General features: G+C 58.3%; 1 protein-coding gene and 1 non-coding gene across 3 annotated transcripts; both read right to left on the bottom strand.

Moving 5' to 3' along the window:
• Positions 1-1,756: 1,756 nt before the first annotated feature.
• On the bottom strand, positions 1,757-18,348 carry GAL3ST2 (galactose-3-O-sulfotransferase 2). 2 transcript variants are annotated; one of them, XM_074364769.1, is made up of 5 exons: positions 18,207-18,335; positions 14,857-14,974; positions 6,690-6,773; positions 5,289-5,553; positions 1,757-4,585 (listed from the first exon to the last, which is right to left on the bottom strand). In XM_074364769.1, the coding sequence occupies exons 3-5, from the start codon at positions 6,692-6,694 to the stop codon at positions 3,968-3,970; spliced, it is 888 nt and encodes a 295-aa protein (XP_074220870.1). In that variant the 5' UTR covers positions 6,695-6,773; positions 14,857-14,974; positions 18,207-18,335; the 3' UTR covers positions 1,757-3,967. The 2 variants fall into 2 exon arrangements, with proteins under 2 accessions (XP_074220870.1, XP_010946496.2); XM_010948194.3 differs by lacking the exon at positions 14,857-14,974 and having other exon boundaries at positions 18,207-18,348.
• Positions 18,349-19,562: 1,214 nt separating this feature from the next.
• TRNAG-ACC (transfer RNA glycine (anticodon ACC)) lies at positions 19,563-19,635 on the bottom strand. Its single transcript has one exon. It is a non-coding gene; the product is annotated as a tRNA-Gly (tRNA).
• Between the last annotated feature and the right edge of the window lie 262 nt (positions 19,636-19,897).

The raw sequence follows: 19,897 nt of genomic DNA, 5'->3' as shown, positions 1-19,897 counted from the left end.
CCGGGCAAGTTCATAAGGCCATTCTGCCTCAGCGGGGGCCTACCCCGCACTCCTGCAGCTCGTCCTGTCCGGGCTCCAGCCTGGAGCACAAGCCAGCACAGGTCACCTGGGCCTCACCCTCGGGCTCAGCACGGTTTTGGCCTGGGGGCCTGTTGATGTCAGGCACGCACAGCCTGCAGCTTTGCAGTGAAACGCTCACACATGGAGAGTACAGGCCATCTGCACTTGAGTCCAGTCTGAGCTGAGTGCCCTATGTCCCATCCAGGGCAAAGACTCAATTACAGACCCTCCACCTGGTGGAGCGTCACCTGGGGGCCCACCTGATCGCAAATGCTGGGGCAGGGCCCCCAGCTTTGGGCCCTGACACCCAGTCTGCATCCATCCCACCCTCTAAATCTCCCCTGGGCCCTTCAGGAAGTCGTCCCATGGCAGGAACGGGGGTCCATGTGGAACTTCCGGCTGGAGGGCCCTTGGTCCATAAGCCCATCACCCTCCGCCCAAAGAGGGCAAGTCCTGGGTACAGATGAGGGGCAGGGGGACTCACCAGGCACAGCAGGGCAGCCGCAGGAGTGCTTGCCTCTCGACCCAGTGAGCAAAGCTGAGACAAGGGCCCACTGTGTGGGCGGGAGCAGGGAGCTGGCCGCGCCCCAGGGCTTCGATAGGACCCAGGGCCCTCCTGCCAGCCATGAGACTTGGTGCCGCACAGAGAGGGGCAGGGGTGCAGACAGGCATCCGAGGCGGGGACAGCATCAGGATGCGGCCACACAGGGCTCCACCCTGGGGGCTCACCCCCCAGCAAGGCTGTGCCGGGGGCAGGCTGCTGCCAGGGGCCACAGCTGACCTACATGGGGGACAAGGTGTCAGTGGCCTCCAGGTCTCTTCCAGAGACGCTGCCCACAAGAAGCTGTGTGATCGCTCTGCGGTCCTCCACAGCACAGCCCAGTGCCTGCCTGCCTCTCCCTCGGGCCTCAGGAGGCCAGCCCTTTGGCCCTCAGCAGCCGCAGCCCCACATCCTGCCCCTGCGTCTGGGGCCACCATCTCCTCCACATGGTGACGGCCATTCCCCCTGGCCAAGCGCCAGCAGCCCAAGGAGGGGTGGGGAGAGGTCGGTGGTGCCCGGCCATTCTGCAGAGGTGGCTCGGACCTGGCACACGTCACTTCTGTCCACCTCCATGGGCTCCAGGACATCCCCAGCCCGAAGCCTCTGCCCAGATCAAACCGCAGGGGTCTGCCATGGAGGGAAAGGGGAAGACAGGTCTGAAGGGACAGTTAACGCAGCCTCCTGCCTCTCTGGAGTCCCATGCAAGCAGGAACAGGAGAGGGTCCACCTCCCTTCTCTGTCCACCACTTCCCAGCCTGGTCTGCTGAGAACCCTCTGCTGGGGGAAGGCGAGTCTTCGAACCCCCACATCACCTGCACACAGTCCCCCAGCCCAGGCAGGGCCATCTGACCAGGTGCACATGGAGCCACAGAAGGAGGCGGCCCCCACACACGCCTCGTTCCCTCTGCTTGGAGGTCTTAATGTTTTAGCTAAATGCCAGCTTTTATAAACATGGAGATTTCACATAAAAACTTGTATTTCCAGCCTCTCTTGAAAAATCAGACTGTCTGCCTCCCCAGCTTCCCCAACTCCCTAGGCACAACTAGCTGGGACAAGCACATTCCATCCTGGTCACCGGCAGCACGGCTCACCATCCCCAACCCCAGCCACACAAAGGCGTGGGGATGCCCCTTCCAAAAGGAGATTTACACACTCTGTTCTCCCAGTTTTATTGGCTGTGTAGGACTTAGCATTCTAAGCATTCCTTTTTTGGATAGACAACCCGTTCTGAAGTTCTGTTACAAATCACGTGTGCTTTACATGGTGATAAATACCCCCAAATTTCCCTCCAAAAAGGTGGTACCAGTTCACATTCCTGCCAACCTCAAAGGCAAAAGCAAACGCCACTGAATTCCCCAGGTAATTTCATGTTCTTGGTTACTGTGCGGCTGAGCACAGCCTCGGTCAGTGGTCGCAGCATTGCTGGCGCTGGTGGTGGTCTGACGCCACCGCCCTCTCCCCCGACTGCCCGCTCTCTGTAGTAAGAAGCAGCAGCATCTTCTGTTTATCCCGGATTCACGTGCCTGCCCACGTTGGCTGAGTTGGGGGCCTTGTTTTCTTTGGGAGTTGGGGGAGCTGCCTAACGTTCAGGGCACTGATTGAGTCTTTCTTTAAAATGGGGTAATTTCCCCCATTTTTTGTTTGACTCTAGGTTCTTATCTATGAGCCTTACTCTGCTGCCAAGACTCCCGTCAGTCGCAGGTGGCTCACCCTGGATCTGATTTCCCTTCTCCACTCTCCCTTGGAATTTCTTTCTTGGCATTTTCCTCCAGGTGGAGGATGACAGACCCTCTGGAGGGTCTCCTGGCTGACCCTGGCTCTGCAGTGTCCGTTCATTCTTCACGGTCTCTATTCCATTTCTTTGGGAAGTCATGTTTTCCTTTTCCAAATACTCTTTTATTCTCAAATTGGCAGCAATATGTCTTCTAATCTCACAGAAAAGTCATTCTTTTTAAAGTCCCTCCATTAAATTGGTGTCCAGGGGAGCTGCTGCCTGTTCTGTCATAAGTGAGGCTCCTCCTTCTTTGAAATGCTGATTCCCCTGAGACGTTTGGACGCGTCTTACCCTGAGAAGCAAGAGCCCCTGGCCCAGGTGCCCAGGCTCAGCTGCTGGGGTTCAGGGTGGAGGGCCCTACATGGAAGGAAGGGGACCCCCAGTGCCAGGTGGACAGGCCAGGCTGAGCCTCTGGGCTGAGTGTGTGAGCATGGGTGGCTCTGTTTCTTGGGTGCTCCAGGCACCCGACTTTTCTTAGGGCACAGGGCACATGGTGCTGGGTGTGTGCACCCCACTCTAAACGCTGGGCCCCCAAGCAGCCAGGGATCACATCCTGCCAGGCAGGGCATCCTCAGGCCCCCACCACAAATGACAAAGAGGGTGCCTGGAAGCTGCCCTCCTCTGGGGTTGCATCCAACGTGGTCTCCATGGCAACCAAGGGTGCAGTGGCCCATCCAAGCTCTCCTGCAAGTTTTCTCCTTCACTGGACATTTGGGGATGGGGAGGAGGCTATCCCAACACAGAGCCACAGCACTGACCCTCACTGTGCTCTGGCTAAACCATTTCTCTCATAAGCCAATCTAACATTTCTCAATCTAAAACTGTTCTTCGGTTGGAAACAAGCCTCATACAGCCAGAGGTGGGAAGCTGGACATTCCAGATCCTTTCCTTTGTCTCAGCTCCCCAGGCCCAACTTCAAAGTGCTCTGCAGGTGCTGAAACAGTGTCTCAGTGACCAGCGCCATGTCCCCATGGCTGGCAAACTCAGGGGAGCTACTCTCAGCTCCTCAGGGATCCATGGCCCTGCTGCCCAAGCTCCCCGGATTCCCTGGTTCCTGTTCCTCTGATGACATGTAATCAAATACCCTCATTTCCAACCTGGTAAGACTACTTTTTTTTTGATGAATAGGTTCACATCGTCAGAACGGGTGTGCCTACTGTCCAAGATTTGGGGACCCCCACCAAATAGGCCACCTCTGAGAGGATGGATCATGGGTGATCTCTTCACAGGCAACCGGCATCTGCACCCTGAGGAGCAGTGGTCTGGCAGGGCCTGGGTCTCCCAGATGCCCCAAGAAGCCTCCTCCGAGCCTGAGGCAGTGCCCATGGCCTCCCAGGGATGACAGGAGAGGGGCCAGAGACACATGGGGTCCCCTCTCCGGTACCATTCCTCTACTCCTCCAGGAAGGGGATCTTCTTCGGGGGCTTTTCCGGGAACTGCAGGGTGTACAGGTGGGCCATGTACTAGAGCTCGGGCATGACCATTCTCCGACACATCTGCAGTGTCTGATTGTCCAGGCCCAGCCTGAGGTTGTAGCCCAGGATGTCAGCCTTGCCCGACTGGTAGGGGCGCAGCAGGCGGTCAGTGATCTGCTACTGGTTCTTGGGCCCACCGTCCTGCAGGCACAGAGCCTCGAGCTCACGCCTCCGCACCCGCAGCAGCTCCACCTCTGCGCGCAGCCGCTGCAGGCCCAGCTCCGCGTGCACCTTGGCCCAGAAGGTGCGGTTGAAGTGCTGGTAGAGGCGCCAGTCCAGGGCGCACCAGCGCTGCGCGCGCTCCTGGCCCTCGGGCGTCAGGCTGGTGACGGTACGCCGGCTGCGGGAATTGAGACTGAAGGAGACCACGTCGTCCAGCCGCCAGCGCAGCAGGCGCCGCAGCAGCACCATGGATTCGTCGAAGTGCTCGGCTATGAGAACCAGCTGGAAGCGCTGCTCCACGGCAGCGAGGCTCGCGCGGACATAGCCCTCCTCGGCCGGCGCGTTGTTGTCGAACCCCAGGTCGAACCACATGTTGTTCCTGGCGTAGATGTTGCTCAGGCCCAGGCTCCAGTTGTAGTAGGTCCACGGGGAGGCCAGGAAGGCTTCCAGGCTCGTGACGCCCCTGAAGGCAGGGGTGTGGTCTTTGTAATAAACGAAGGAAGACTCCAGCTGGAAGACGGGGTTTCTGAGGATGGAAAAGTAGAAGGTGTCTTTGGGCATGACCTTCTGCACCTGTTTGGAAATAAGACAAGAAGAACTGGTGACTCTCTGGGCTCCTTCTGGGCGGCCAAGGAGGCAGGTGGTGTCTTCTCCCCCAGCCGCCACCCAGCAGGACACCTGAACCTGCCCACTGCCCTTGCCCCATCACCTTCCTGCAGCCAGTCCAGGCCACCTTGCTCCCCTGCCTGACACTCTCCACCGGTGTCCAGAGTGATCCCAAAACACCTGAACCAGGCCATGCCCCACCCCCCAACACCCTCACCCTTCCCCCACTCACCCAAGCTAAGCCTTTGTAAGGGAGATCAGAGAAGCCCCTGGGAGGAGATGACCTCTAAGTTGAGACCCGAATGACCCAGAGAAGGAGCTATGAGGAGCCTCCCTACCAAAGGAGACAGCACGTGCAAAGGTCCTAAGGTGGGAAGAACTGGCAGTTTTGGGAACCAGGAAGAAGCCAGAGAAGAGGGAGAGAGCAGCAGGCCTCTGACTCCAAGAGCAGCAGGCCTCTGACACCTGCGACCTGCAGCAGGGATGGGGTACTTCGGGCTGTGCGGAGGCCCCTGCCAGCCACCGTGCGAGGCCGCAGCCAGGTCCCTGCATGCACACACCCCATGACCCAGCGTCTCCAGCATGCCAGCCACCATCCCTCTGTGCCACAGTCACACCACAAAGCCCAGGGGCTGTGGGTAGCTGGGGCTGAGCCCCACCCCTCCCGCACCTCCGGCAGGTTGAACCGCAGGTGGTTGCACATGATGTTGAAGTGCTGCTTGGGGCCGCTGGGCTCCACACCCTCCACGTAGCGTGCCAGGAAGAGCCAGGGGTAGCCCAGGTGGAACTGGGAGCCCACGGGCAGTGCCACTGACAGGTTGTTTGTCTCGGCGAAGCGGAAGAGGATATTGAGCACCGTGCTGCTGGCTGTCTTGTGTGTCTTGAGGAACATGACGTTGGTGATGGGGGGCCCCTCAGCCTTGTCCCCAAGGAAACTGGGGGGAGAGCACAGCCTCCATCAGTGAGGGAGCCCCCTTCTGCACTTCCCCACCTGGAGAGATCCCAACCCAGCAACCCCCAAACCTGGGGCCCTCAAACCTTCTCCCATCACCATGCTCCCCTAATCCAAGATCCCCCAACCCCCACTCCCTGAACTGGTGACACCCAACCTCAGCCCAGCCACTGTGCTCCCCTTAACCTGGATACACCAGCCTGGCAACCTGGAGGACACTGGCACAGACCCACTGCGGCCTCCATGGGGCACCAGCTGCCACACACACACTGCAGGCTGGGATCCCAGGCCCTGGCACCCCTTCTGCCTCATGACTGAGTCTCCCAGGGCACCCAGCATAGCTCTGGCCTTGTAACTGGGGCCACATGTCCAGCGTTTCTTGGCTGACCCTTCATGCCAAGACTGGCAGATCTGACCACAGGTGTCCACTCCAGAGTGATGCCTACCCAGCTGTGGACTCCAACCTGGAGCAACAGGCCCCCTCCCTACCCTGATGCAGGGCCCCAAAACAGGGCTGGTAAGAGAGACCCAGGATGGTGAGGGATGGGGTCCAGAGGCCTGCACCAGCCCCAGGGACCCTCGGGGACAGGCAGAGATACCAGGGGGCTTTGGCATTCCCTCTTCTTCTGTGGAGATCCAACCAGGGGTAGGGGAGGTTACCTGGGGTCCAGGACCCTCCCAGCAAGCAGGCTAAAGCACTGGGCCTGGGTGGCCATCCATAGGGACCCTGGGCTTCACAAATGACATACCACCAACCAGTAGGGGTGCAGAGGTCTGGACCTCCCCACCCCTGCCTCCCAGCACCCAGTCACCCTCTGCACACAGCAACTCTACCCAACCTAGCCTGGGCCCAGGTCCCATCCTCAGGTTGCCTTCCCCTGAGGCCTGGGCAGCTTATTGCCATGGGAGTCACCAGGAGGCCCCCAGGAGGCTGGGTGACCACAAGGAAGGGCCCAGCCCTCCTCTTATAGACGGGAGTCTGGTGCCCAGAAGGGATGTGAGGCCCGCCACAGTCACAGCCAGTGCTGGGTGCCACTGGGAGGTGGGCAGGCTGGGGTCCTGCAGCTGCCCTGGGAGGGGGCAGAGCCCAGATCTCAGATCACCCAATGCAGGACTCACGACATGAGCAGCCTGATGTCCACATTCAGGAAGATGGCCAGCAGGAACACAGTCAGGGCCAGGAGGAGTATGGCCTGGAAGCACCTGTGGGTAGGAGGAGCCCTTCAGCCCCCGAGTCAGAGGCCCGGGAGGAGCCAGAGCCACCCACCCCTACCCGCTCCACCTCCCCATCATCCATGGAACAGCTTGTCTCCAACAGCGGCTGTGCACTGGCCCGTGGGCACCCTGCAGTGAGGGGACGAAACCTGGGGTGGCATGAGCCTGCAACTCCCTGAACAGGGCCCCTGGGAGACTGCGCTGTGACTGGGACCCCTGAGCTCCACCCCGGGGGCAGGCACATCTAAGGAGGGGAGAGGAGGGGCCCCCCAGAGGGGAGCCTTGGAGGGCCTGCCTGGGTGCCAGGAGCTTAGCAGGTGGGGTGCAGGCCATGGTCTCTGGGTTGGGACACCCAAGGGAGATGCTGAGACCAGATCAGGGAAAAGGCAGGGCTGGGACAAGTGGTGCCCCACACAGTGAAATAGGGATCCCCCCATGTCCTGCCATCCCCTAGATGAAGAAGCTGCAGTGGATCGGCCATGAGGGGCCCCCCTGCCCCTCTCTACCCTGAGGGCCGCTTTGGACTGTGGGGTGTGGGCCTGGGAAAGGAAGAGGAAGCCCCAGGCAGTCTTGGCCATAAATGTCACCCATGTGCAGGCCGCCCCGAATTTACATCCCCTACCTGGGCTGCCCCAAATCCCCACAGGGGGTCCAAAGGCATTGCCATTGCCAAGGTCCAGACCATGGTTCCCCACAGGCCCCAAAACCCACCCCTTGCAGCAGACACAGCACCTTCCACCTGCTCTGGCCTCATGGCCCCACAAAGTGTCCATCTGCCTATCGTCTATCTTGACCCACATCTGCTCACCTTCTTCTCCACTCCTGGCCCACAGCCGCCCGGTCCTCCTCACGTGTGTCCCTGCCCCTGTGGTCCACTCGCCCTCAGCAGCCCAAATGACCCTCTTATGAGAAAGCCCAACATGGTTGATTAAACCCTTGATTAAACTCCTGAATTTAAAAGTCTCCTCTGCTAAAACCCTCCCCATCACTCCCTGGACAGTGCAAGTCTTCCCAGCAGCTCCCTCCCCACCCGCCTCCTCCCCCTAGCACCCTCCAGCCTCAGGGCCTCTGCCCTCACCCAGGGTCCAGAGCGGTCCCCTCCCCAGTTCCCTCCCCTACTGCAGACTTCCCAGTTTGAGCTGGCTTGGGGTGCAGGGGCCGAGACAGGTTTGGATGTGGGTGCAGCAAATCTGTTGAGTGTGAACTGTCCTGAGACCCCCTCAAGAGAGACCAGGCAGTGGCTGGAAGAGGAGTCTGCAGCTCAGGGAGTTGCTGGGGCAGGGCACCCATTTGCACATCAGCATAAAAATGCATAGCACAGGCCTAATCAGAAACAACAGTGGATTTTCCTCACCAATCCAGAAGTTTGGAGAGGGAAGCTGCTGGTTCTGGCAGACTCAGCCCCACCCCACTGAGGTTATTGGCATCTCTCCCTCACCAAACTTGTTGCCTCATAGTCACAAGATGGCTGCCAAGCTCCAGACATCAAGACATGAAGCACCCAAGAGACTTTTAGAAGACTCTAGCAAAAGTCCACTTCCATCTTGTTGGTCAGAATAGGTTACATGGTCACCCGTAGCTGCAAGAGGGTGCTGAGAAAGCACTGTTTAGTGTTTACAGCCTCTGAGGTGGGGCGGGGGCGGAGGACACAGAGAGAAGGTGGTGGATGTTGGCCTCAGCTATATTTATGCAAATCTATGAGAATGGTGGTCTGCAGCCTGGACCCAAGCTGGGCTTGCCCGTGGAGGCAGACACGTCTCTGAAGGAAATACAGGGCCATCTCAGATGTGGCCTGACTGGTTGCCCAGGACCCAGGTGGCCCAGCCAGCAGCAAGGGGTTCCTCACAGCCCAGATCTACCCAGAAGTCAGGCCTCCCTTTGGTCCCAGTGCCCAGGCTGCAGGCACTTCCCAATGTTGGATTCTGCACAAAGAATCACAAGCTAGCTGGCCCCAGACATAGCCACCTGCAGCACGGTGCCACCTGACTCAGCTCACCACCTGTGGGCCTGCTGCAGAGCTTTGGAAAAGCCAGCGTCCTCAGGGCCGCAGCTGTTCTCCTGGCATTTGACTGATAAACACCTGCTGTGGCCCAGGTACACTAAGGGCACCGATCTGCATCGGGGTACTTGGCCCTGATTTCCCAGTGAGCAGACCAGCTGTGTGGCTGCTGGGCGAAGACCTACCCAGACCCCCTCACTCGGGAGGGGCAGCACTACCCCTGCAAGTCTCACCTGTCACCTGCAGACGGGGAGGCAGGGTCTTCCTCTGCCTGAGACAGCCTGCGGCCTCCTCTGCACTTCCCTGCCCCCACCACGCCCTGCGCTGCCGCACCATCCAACCAACAGGTGGCACTGATGACTCAGAGGGAAACTGATTCACACTGTTAGTTCCCCATCTTGAGTTCTTGGAGACAGGAGGCACCCACACAGACCTGCACGTCTTCACCTTGACTCTGCCGATAACAACATGAAGCTTGGATTCTGAGAGGTGACCCTGGGAGAAGCCACCCAGCCCAGGCCCCTGTCACCAGGCATCACCAGGACAGGCAGGTGCCAATCTCCTGTTCCCGGACACGCCTGGGAAGGTTTCACAACTGTCCTTCCCAGGTCAGTTCCAAGGTTCACAGCCTTCTCACCAAAACACCTTCCCCACCCAGCTGCTCCCAGCTGCTCTCTAGGCAGATCTGAAGTCAGAGGGTGAGCCTCAGACTTTCCCATGTTGCAAAAGGAGAAGGAGAAGGGACGAGAGAGGGATCCCTTGGAAACTAAGTCTGGGGCCTGAGTCTCCGCACGGGCTCTGCCAGGCAGGGCAGCCAGCCCTCAGCTCCAGCACGCAGAGGGGAAGCTGGTATCAAGAAGGCCTCTGGCAGGGGAACAGAGGGCATGGTGGGGGCTGGAGAGGAGGAGGGGGGCTACACCACATGGGTTCACAGCCTCTCAGCGCAGCAGGTCAAGTCACAGGTGTGAGAGGACCGGATGCCCCACCTGGATTCAAAGAGCTTAGCATCTGCAGTGGACACAGGAATGAGCTTCCCGACTGGACTGGGGCTTCTACATAGGGCTTTACAGTGTGCATAGGAGTGTGACAGGCAAATGGAGGAAGAGGAATTCTAGCCAAGGACAGGCACGAGGGAGAAGGAAAAGGCAGAGCCTGGTGCCTCTGTTGGGGTTGCGGGTGATGCTCGGATAGCAGGGAGACCACAGTCAGGCCTCAGTGAACCTCTCTAAACTGTCTCGAAACTGAAACTTAGAAGTGGATTCACATTGGCCACTGCTAAGCAGAAAATGGCTGTTCATGCCCTGCCTGGGTAGGGGTAGGAGGGTGCAGCCTGCCCCCTCAGACCCCTCTGGCCCCCTGGCCACGAGCCCAAAGCAAGCAGCAGGTCCTCACCCCCCGCACTCTGGGTGGGAGACCCAGCAGCCGTGGAGAGCCAAGACACATCCCACAGAACACTTCCAGTGGAAGAAGCAGGTCAGGACAGAGCAGCAGCATCGAGGGAGGGGAACTCAAGTGCACACCAGAAACCCAGAGTGTGTGCTGTGCAGAGCTGGGGAGACAGGACTTTGTTACAATGGGGCCTTCCCTTGGGAGGCACCAGGTCGCTAAGCCCGGGGTCTGCACTCTCTTCAGTCAGACTGTGGGCGTCAGAGTGCTCGACACGATTTTGTCGTCTTCCTTACACACAGGTCCTGTGCCTCTCCTATCTGTTTCAATCTGCTAGTTTTTGTTGCCATAGTAAATGAAGTATTTATTCACATGCCATTTCTTGGTGCTTATCGCTGGAGCAGAAAGCCTGTTTGTTTGTATCATGTACATTGTATCCAGACACTTCCGCCACTTTATGCCCCACCTGTGGCCAAATTCTGGAATTCTTGGTGGTGTCCCTACTGTCTGGTGTGACAGGGTGTTCCAAGCCCATCCTGTACACTTGCCAGCCTGGGACCAGCCACATCTCCAAGAAGCCCTGGGTCCTACTGGTAGGAGATGGTCTTTAGGGACCATAACCTGGGGTCTAGGGGTGCTCGCTGCTCTGGGAAGGTCATAGTTTCTGGGCCTTCTCAGTCAACAGAGCTGGGAACTGCACACGGAAATCCCCGTGAGTTCACACCCACTCGCCCAGCTCCGATACAAGGCTACAGCTGTTCATTGAACCTCTTCCAACTGCATTTTGTCCCCTCCCTTCCACAGGACTGTGAGCTCAAAGACACCCGCGGGAGAACCACAACACCCCACCATCACTCATTCGCTTCATCCATGCCTCACACGCATACCCTCGAGGTTAAGCCGTTTGTCGGCACACACTGTCCCCTCTCTCCACCTGTTTTAGCTCCTACACCATCTGCATTTCCAGGTCATACAGACATTATGCAAGCTTTTCCCACCCCACCTCACCTTCATGGTACAAGTAATTCTCTCCTTAATGGTCCCTCCTGTTCTTCTAAGGAAAGAGCCCAGGATCCACCTCAGAGAGACTCCCAGGAGCCAGAAGACAGACTGGCTGAGCCCTAGTGAGCACTAGAACCACGGTGGACTGGAGCTCATCAGACGTGCTTACACCCAGGGTGGGGCTGTTGGGCAGGGTTGCCCGAGTCAGTCTGAATTAGCTGGCTGCCCCGGGGGCTGCAGGTGGGGGGCAGGGGGCAGCAGCAAAGACAGAGGGAGACGGTATGGCCAGCACAGGAAGCAGTCCCGGCTGAGGGCGGGGTTCCGGGGGCCTGGTCGCCTACACCAGGGTAGAAGGGACAACCAATCCCAAACCACAGAGAGGTGCACACTGTGGTCCTGGGGTCACGGGGCTCCTGGGCTACAGTCAAGCCACTTCTGCCGAACTCACGAGGCCCTCCTGGGGAAGGCAGCTCGGTGTCCCCTGGGACCTGAGCACCATGGCCACGGTGGTTTTATGACCTCCTGTAGTTAGCGTTTAACTCCTGCTGGATGAGGCTTGGCTGACCTTACCCCTCCATCTCACCCAGGCCTCGCTCTGTTCCGCCACATAAAACCCTTCCGCAAATGCGGCACGTTTTACCTGCCCCTTCAGAGTTGTTTAACAACTTCCAGCACAAGCTGGCCACCTGTTCAGAATTTCTGCTTTAACATTTACAACAACCCTTTGGCCTTAAGGCAACAAGTTCTCCACAGCTGTCCGGGAACAACAAAGTCTTCAGAGAAATCCCTCCTTTCTAAAGAGAGGCTCTTCTGTACACCAGAAACGGACACGTTGTAACTGACAATACTTGAATTTAAAATAATAGTAATAACTACATAAAGAGAGTCTCTTCCTTTGCAAAAGACCCTTCAGTCCCAAGACCCATGAGGTCAGCAGGGTCATGGGTGCTGGACTGGCGGGTGGTCAGCCCAGCAGGGCCAACACACTTAGTGGACCTCGGGGACCGGCAGGGAGCCACTTCCGGGATGCACATGGGCAGTGTGTTCTGGGCAGTGGAGAGATGGGTGCCCAGGGGCCCTCAGCCTCCTGCATCTGCCCCACACACGGAGGTTACTCACAGACATCCCTTCCTTAAGGCGAGCCCAGTGGTGGCACAACTTTGAGGGAACTATTTGGTGTGTGAATGACACTTCAGCACAGCACTTTTTAAAAGTTAAAAAGTAATTAGAAAAATATTTTTAAAGGGTTCAGCTGCTAAAAGTTTTTTGAAAGCCAATAATTATGGAAAAAGTAATTAAACACAGCTGAAAATTATAAACCACGTAACCTTGCCTCGAGTGCTGTTGGCCAGAAAGACCTTGTACAATTCCCAAGGACCTGGCCGTACAGACAAAGGGTTCTCCATCAGTTTCCCCTTTCGTTGGGGCTGGCCTGCATCACTCAGCAGTTAAACACTCAAGAACCTCAAACTCCCTGTATCTGGAACCCAAGGGTGGGGGCTCTGGGCCGCATCCCCGTGGTGGCCCCGGCCCTCTTCAGGAACGGGGCTGGTTTCCTGGGGTGGCCAGGCTGATGGGGTCTCCTGGACACAGCTCTGCTCCCCTTCTGGTGGCATCTAGTGGGGAGAGCTCAAGGCCACTGGCCCCCGAGGCCCAGGCCTTGGTGAGCAGCCTGCTGACCGCTGAGTGTCCCCAGGTGGGACCCTTCAGGGAGAATTCCTAAGCATCTGGATAAAGATCTAAAATTATGGGTAATAAACAGTCTCAGGACATCCCATCTCCAACTCAGGGAAATTGTTGTTTTGGTGGCTTGTTTACTATGAGGGACACTCACTGGGGTTTTTATGAAAATGGCCTTTTTATTGCCAGGATTACACCCTCACCCCTGCAATTCCATCTGACCAGCTGTCTAGGCACCTCAGTGGGGCTGCAGGTGGGCATGGAATCAAATGTCTGACCACCATTCACTGGTCAATTTTAGCCAAAACCTAGAAAACAATCCTAAACCTAATCTCAGGGCCTTACAAGTCACCCCCAAAGTATCCAGCACCACACCTGGCCACCTGCCTCTCTCTGGACCCAAATAGGGTTTTTGAGAACAAGTTCTCCCTCGGCTGATCCAGGGCCCAGCACAGGGCTCCTGTGTAGGAACAAAGTCGTCAGATAAAGCCACCCCCACAGTGGTCACTGCCTGTTCATCCACCCATCGTCCCTTCAACTTATTCTTGTTGAGCCCCAAGTGGCCTGAAGGTCATGGGGACAAGCCTGGGAGTGGGTGCCGTGGGAGCATTTAGTTAGCAAGGGCCGAGGATAAGACCGAACAGTTACCCAGGGCTCCCTTCCTACAGACAAGCACTTGGCTGGAAAGGCTGCGTCCTCCCTGGCTCAGCCACTGGAAAAGGGCAGGGAGGTGCCAGAGCCAGGTGTTCCCCCAGGGCTGCCCAAGGTCTCCTCGGGGCTGTCAGTGTGGTCAGGTGGGTGGAGGCCAGTGATCAAGAGGCCGTCTAGGGCCTTCCAGCCCCACAACTGCCCAGCTGAATGCAGCCACTGGGGGCTGTGCCAGGCAAGATACTTGCTGAACCCTGATAAACAGCACACATCTCTTCCCGTGGCTGGATCTCTGGGGGGCTGTTACAAGGTTGCTGATGCAAGGGGAGCCCAGGGTGGCCACGTCCCTGCTACCCAACAGGGACCTCTGAATCCTTCCCCCAAACACCACTGTTCTGGGCCCAACAGCCTAGGGTGGTGTTTTCTCAACTCTGGGCTGCACCGCATTTTCTATGAAGTCAATTCAGGGGATCGCACCATCAGTGCCAAGGGTTGCAGCCAAGACTCATAGACTAGAGCAGAGTAAGCATAGGACAGGACAAAGCAGAACCAAAAGAAGAGGCTCTGATAAACAGGCGGCTGGGCTGCCCTGGGCTGGAACAGAGACAGTAAATGTGGCCTGGACACCGGGTAGAAACAGTAAGCAGACTGGACTAAACATGGAGGAGAAGAGAGTGTGGAATGTGGGCAGGCCACCTGCCCCTGCCCCACAGCCCCTCCCTCTGGGGGGACATGGAAACCTCCACCCGGAGCCCCCGCCTGCCCGCCTGCCTGCCCGCCTCCAGCACCAGCTGGCCGTGTCTGTGCCAGGACAAACACAAACGTCTTAAAGACAAGTTTCATTCTCCTTGATGCAGAGAAGAAAAAGGACTCTCTTCCTTCCTTTTTCACGGAGCGTTGACTCGAAACCTGGAACTGCGAAATCTTCCTCTGCACCTGTGAGATGTGTGTAAATCTTTTTAAAAAGGTCCACAGCCTCTTGTCAGCCTCACAACGGGGACCATGCGTGCTCTGCTGTGGGGAGGAGTCCGCGCATCGGTGAGCCCCCTTCGTGCTGACTGATGGCCCCCAGACCATGCCAGACCCTTGACTTCTCACCCTGAGAAGGAGGCCACACCTCAGGCCCCCATCCCTCCTCAGCCTGAGCCTCCCACACTGAGCCACCTGCTCCTGGAGCCCAGAGCCCAGCAGGCGGGCAGGGGCCCCTCAGTGACAGGCCCTCCCGTCTCAGCACCACACAGCTGGACGCCTCTCCCCCTGGCCTGCTCGCCCCTCCTCATCTGCAGCCCTGAAGGCCCCATCCCTTCTGCAGCCCCCAAACCCCCTCCTTTGGGACAGCATCACGTGGCCACTGACCTTGACCAAAGTCTTCCAGGTGCCAGTGCACCCCGGGTTGCCGTGAGCTGGAGGCATGGGGCCCCTCCTCTGGCCCTGAGGTGACAGCATCCAGACTCAGGACTTGAAGCGCCTGGAGCTGCCCAAGGGGAGAGCCGCCACAACAGGGGTGTAAACGTGGTGCTGACACAGCCTCCCAGCATCTGGGGGACATGGGGAGGATGGGCGGGCAGGCCCCCATGTCCTGGGCTCCCCGGAGCTCCCAGCATGATCCCCGGGACTCAGGCTGCCTCAGAGCCTCAAGTGAGCCCCCAGGAAAGAGGCCACATCAGGTCCTGCTTCCCTAGACCCCACAGACAGCAGCCTCCTGTGCCCACCATCTGCCCTGCCTTGCTGGGGCAACATGACGCTGGTGGGGCCACAGCCCTGCCCTCTGGCCCCTCAGGGTGGGCCACTACCAGGTGTATCTCAGGCAGGGCCAGTGGTCACTGCCTTTGCCACAGAGGCAAAGGTGAGACTGGCATTCTGGTGCCCTTCTCTCCAGGGACCCATGATGGGGGAACGACACAAGGCAACTGGCAGAGTCCTCGCAGGGTGCATTCCGGGAAACTTCTTTGGCTGGGACAGTGGCCCTGGGGCAGACCCGACCTGGCCCTCAGGAGGGGCCAGGCCACAAGGCCAGCACAGGGAGCATGCAGACTCGCAGACTTTGGACCTCCAGGACAGGCCTCAAACAGGGCAGTCAGCCCCACTGGCTGGGATGGCCAGGCCACAGAGCTGCACAGTCATGCGGACAGTGCTTTCTGGGAGGCATGGGCCCAAGTGTCTCTGGGGGTGTGTCTTTCAGCCAGTGGATTCCTTGGTCCACTCGTGGACAGGGAAGCTGTGAGGTCCAGTGTCCCCAGTCCTACAGCCCCGCAGCACAGCCCTCCTCCAGCATGAGCCCTGGAGCCCTGCCCCAGCAGCTCCAGCCCCCAGGGACACCTTGGCTCAGCCAGCTGACTCTGTGGACACCTGTCCACTACTCACAGCACTGACCGCATGGGGACAGAGTGTCAGGTGTGAGGACATGTTTCAGGCATAAGCTAGGCTTTTCCCAAGAGCACTAGTGACTCCTGACAGAGCTAACTCTGTCCCAGTGATCCCAGCTGGGCTCTCTGTCTGAGCTCCACACCCTCCCTCTGGGCTCTCCAGCCTCCCCACCCAGCCCACACGTGGCCACCAGAGTTGTGCAACAGCAGACTGTTGCCAGGTCCCCCTGCTCTGTCCCTTCCCTTCCCTTCCCATACACACTGCCCGCCCAAAGCTGGCCCAAGGACCTGGAGCCAGATTCACACAGATCCCCATGGATCCACACAGCTCTCCACAGTGTCACACAGCCCCCTGACAGGGACACACAGCCCACCACGGGGTCACACAGCTCCCAAAGGGTCACACAGCACCCCCACAAATCCACACAGTTCCTCACTGGGTCACACAGCTCCCCACGGGGTCACACAGCCCCCCATAGGGTCACACAGCCCCCTATAGGGTCACACAGCACCCCCACAGATCCACACAGTTCCTCACTGGGTCACACAGCCCCCATAGGGTCACACAGCCCACCACGGGGTCACACAGCTCCCAAAGGGTCACACAGCACCCCCACAGATCCACACAGTTCCTCACTGGGTCACACAGCCCCCATAGGGTCACACAGCCCCCTATAGGGTCACACAGCCCCCCACAGGCACTCCTCCTCAGGTCTCAGCACTTCAGGGGATGTTTGTCCCCAGAAACAGAGCTGACTTCAAATAACCAGATGTGCAGGTTTTCAGGAGGCCTGGAGCCAGTGTCCCAAAGTAGGGACTTGGGGATATTTGGGTGCCCATTCCAATGGCTGCTATAGAGTCAGCAACTCTACAGCTTTGGTCTGGGGTCCCCAGCAGCAACAGAAGCCTGGTGGGGGTTCCCCCAAGTCAGGGGTGGCCCCAAACCCTGAGGCAGCTGAAGAAGGTTTGTGTCTTAATCCATCACAAGCCAGGAGACTCACGGAGACCCCTCGTCCCACCCGGCGGAGAAAGGCTAGCCTCTGCTCCAGGCAGCTCCTCTGGCTGGCCCACGGTTGTCCCCTCTCTGTCCCCACTCCAGGCCGAGCCTGCCTGTGGGGGTCCCTCTGTCCCCAGGGCTGAGGGGCCTTCTGCTGGTCAACAAGCCAAGTGTGCTGGACCAAAAAGATGAGCCTCCAGATGTTTCCACAATTTGAGGAAAACAAATAAAATGTTCTGGACGGTCAGTGCCGTTTAGAGCTGTGGGAACAGTGATTTTGTGCAGCTGAAGTGACTCAAGAAGCCCCTTCCCTTCCTTCAAGGGCTTTGAGCTGAACCCATGAGCCTGGGACCCTCAGAGTGGCCCCTGCCCTGTCCTTGTGTCCTAACAACCATCTACGGGACTGACCACAAACCCGTCCAGTTCTCTGCAGGGCAAGCCATGCCTGCCATGTGAACAGGAGGCTGGGGCAGCCAGCAATAATGGATGACAGCCCCAGCTGTCATGTCTCCCTTCTCTGCCGGCCCTCCAGGGATCCCCTGCCTTCACCGGAGAAAGGGGAGTCATGTCTTCAAAGGGGCTGGTCAGGCGCAACCCCCGGCCCGCAGGGAGGGTGACAAAGGGTCGAGGGGAGGGAGGGCACCTAGAGTCCCTGGCATCTCCCAAAAGCACGTGGGGTGAGCCAAGGAAGTAAAATGAAGGTACTTCCAGACCACACTCACCTTCCCTCCCAACCATGTGGAGAAACCCCCTCTGTAACAGGGGTGAACCGCACTGTTTATCACCCAGAGCTGACAGGAACTGGCGCCCAGACCCCTTGAGGGGAACTCCATCTAAGTGGTTCAGGCCCCCCAGCCAACATCCTAAAATGCATGCACAGATAACTGGCCCTGCAGTGTCCAGGGCTCGGGCTGGGGACTCGGCCGAGGCTGGGAAGCACCCCAGGACTGCTGCGGACACAGGGACCTGGCCACAGGACAGCGACCACAAGACCGAGGCCAACAGGTCGCGGCCCTTAGCAGCCACACACCCAGGCCTTAAGCCCAGACACCAAATCGCCTTCTCCTTCCTCCTCCTCCTCCTCGGCCCAGCCCACACGCCACCCCAACCCCCAAGACCAAAGAGACCCGGGCCTGGAAGGACCAGGAAGTGTTCTCGCTGTCTGAAAGGAAGCCCAAGGAGGGTGAATTCAGGGAAGTGCTGGTAGGGAATATCCCCAAATCCACAGCAAGTTCCTTTTAAAGACATCCCCAGAATGACTCTTTCCGCCAGGTTCTCGACATCCCAGGATTAAAGAAGTGCTTTGCCTGCCTGCGCTGACCCAGCGCCCCCACCACCCTTACCTCTGCAAGCTGCCCGGAGCAGACAGCATGCTGGCGGGGCCTGCAGGAAGGCAGGCAGCGGGCAGGTGGCGGGCGGCCCAGGCTAGACCTGCTGCCCTACACCGGCTGGCAGCCCCAGGGCACAGGCACCGGACTGGGTGGGGCGCTGTGCTAAGTACACACCTGACTCCCAGAGAAGCTCACCTGCCTGCTCAAGTGTGAGGCCACGCCCTCCACCCTCACCCCAATCTGAGGGCTTAACATTGGATTCTCAGAAAGAACCAGACCTTCCCTGGGGCCCAGCTGGTGCCAGGGTGGGCACTGGCCCTTCCACGGGCCTCCCCTCCTGGTTCACAGTGGAAAGCCAGGGTCCCAGGAGGGCTTGCTCTGTGGGGCTGCCACCTGTCCCACCAGCCTCAGCCCAGGAGTCAGTCGGCCAGGGATGGGCTCAGAGGAAGCTGTGGGCACACAGAGGGTCCCTGGGTTCAGAACTCAGGACAAGATGCAAAGATTCGGTGTGAGGTGCAGGTTGGGTCTGTCAACAGCTCTGGGATGGACTTGGGAGCCCTTCTCCTTTTCCTTCTTCTTAAGATGTTGCTTCATCTTAGTAGAAAATTTAGCTATTTTTCACTCCTTGGGCTGGAAAAGAACTTTTAAAAGAGGACACCACTACTAGCCAACAGTGAGACCCCTAAAACGACACAGGAGAATGAATGTGGGGTGAGAGGACGGCCATGTCCCAGGTCTCGGTTGAGTCCTGCCAAGTGTGGGTCCCTGGCTTCATGCAGGAAAGAATTCAAGAGGGAGCCACAGCTGAGTAAAGGCAGATTTATTCAGAGATACAAACTCCATAGACAAGAGTGCAGGCTGTCTCAGAAGGCAAGAGAAAGGCCACAAGGTGTGGGGTTGGGTGCTCAGTAGGCACACACTCCTTAGGCAGAGTGTGTGCATCTCACTCAGAAGGGAGAGCAGCCACGAGGGCAGGGTTTTTAGTTTTTATGGGCTCGGTACGTTATGTACTAATTATGTACTAACAAGTGGGAGGATCATTCCAGCTGCCCTGGGGAAGTGGCTGGGATACCCAGGAACAGGGCCATTGCCCACTCTTTGACCTTTGATGGTCAGCCTCGGGACTGTCACTGGGTGGAGGTGCCATTTACCAGGCTGATGTATTACAAGGAGCATATAATGCAGCTCAAGGTCACTGGGAGTCGAGCCTCCCGCCATCTGGGGCCTCAAGGCCTGTGGGGAGTTGAATCTTCCCCACCTCGCTGTTACCCACTGTTATTTCTTCTCTTTTTTTAAAAATGTTTTGGGGTCTTTTGAGGGGGGAGGGTAATTAGGTTGGTTTATTTGTTTGTTTACTTATTTACTTAATGGAGGTACTGGGGATTGAACCCAGGACCTCATGCATGGTAGGCATGCACTCTACCACTGAGCTACACCCTCCCCCTGCTGTTATTTCTTGAATGGCCATGCCCTGCCCCCTTCCCCCCCCCATCTCATTAGGAGACCTGCCCAAGTGTGGGTCCTCGCCTGCTGGCTGGAGAGAATTGACAGCTGAGGCAGTGGGACAGGGCGAAAACTGCTTTCATTTCTCAAAAGAGGAAAAAGGAAGAGGTAATCAAGTGGGGAGCCGTCAGCGAAGATGGGCCGCGCCAGCCAGGCGGGGCCACGTGGACTTCTAGGGAGGCTTGTGCCACCATATCCTC

This window comes from Camelus bactrianus, chromosome 5 (genome assembly GCF_048773025.1).
Source record: "Camelus bactrianus isolate YW-2024 breed Bactrian camel chromosome 5, ASM4877302v1, whole genome shotgun sequence".
In the NCBI taxonomy this organism is placed as follows: domain Eukaryota; kingdom Metazoa; phylum Chordata; class Mammalia; order Artiodactyla; family Camelidae; genus Camelus; species Camelus bactrianus.
Note: the sequence above shows the minus strand (reverse complement) of the source record. Positions and strands in the feature narration are given on the sequence as shown.